Here is a 461-nt window from a genome sequence, read left to right as displayed (position 1 = left end):
AAGATTCCATTCGCCAACGAACCCAGCGACGACTGATTTTGGTCAAAATTGCACCGTCAGCTCCATCCGTTTGCCTGTCAACGGTTTCACGTCCTGTTGAACTCTCTCTTCAGAGTTCTTTTCAACTTTCCCTCGCGGTACTTGTTCGCTATCGGTCTCGTACGAATATTTAGTCTTGGGTGAGATTTACCACCCGCTTTGGGCTGCAGTCTCAAGCAACCCGACTCGATTAGGAGCCGCGACACCATGCACAAAACATCGTTCGTTATGGGTCCTGCACCCGCTCTGAAGCCCCAATCAAGGGAGCCTACGAACTGATTTCAGCACATGCAACGACACCTTTAACACCACACTGTTGACGAACACAACTGCTCGCCGACTTCGGTGTATGGACTTTTCTCGTTTCGCTCGCCGCTACTTGGAGAATTCGTTTTCGTTTCTTTTCCACCGCTTATTGATAT

At 49.5% G+C, this 461-nt stretch overlaps 1 protein-coding gene across 1 annotated transcript; it reads right to left on the bottom strand.

Moving 5' to 3' along the window:
• Nucleotides 1-22: 22 nt before the first annotated feature.
• Nucleotides 23-417, bottom strand: Tsp_14606 (hypothetical protein; the record flags this gene model as incomplete). The annotated part of the gene is given in 3 exon segments (XM_003367701.1): nt 23-107; nt 127-307; nt 340-417. Coding segments are annotated over 3 exon segments (344 nt in total), but the record flags the coding sequence as incomplete, so codon positions are not given.
• Nucleotides 418-461: the final 44 nt, after the last annotated feature.

This window comes from Trichinella spiralis (genome assembly GCF_000181795.1).
Source record: "Trichinella spiralis strain ISS 195 chromosome Unknown Scfld3824, whole genome shotgun sequence".
Classification (NCBI taxonomy): Eukaryota; Metazoa; Nematoda; class Enoplea; order Trichinellida; family Trichinellidae; genus Trichinella; species Trichinella spiralis.
Note: the sequence above shows the minus strand (reverse complement) of the source record. Positions and strands in the feature narration are given on the sequence as shown.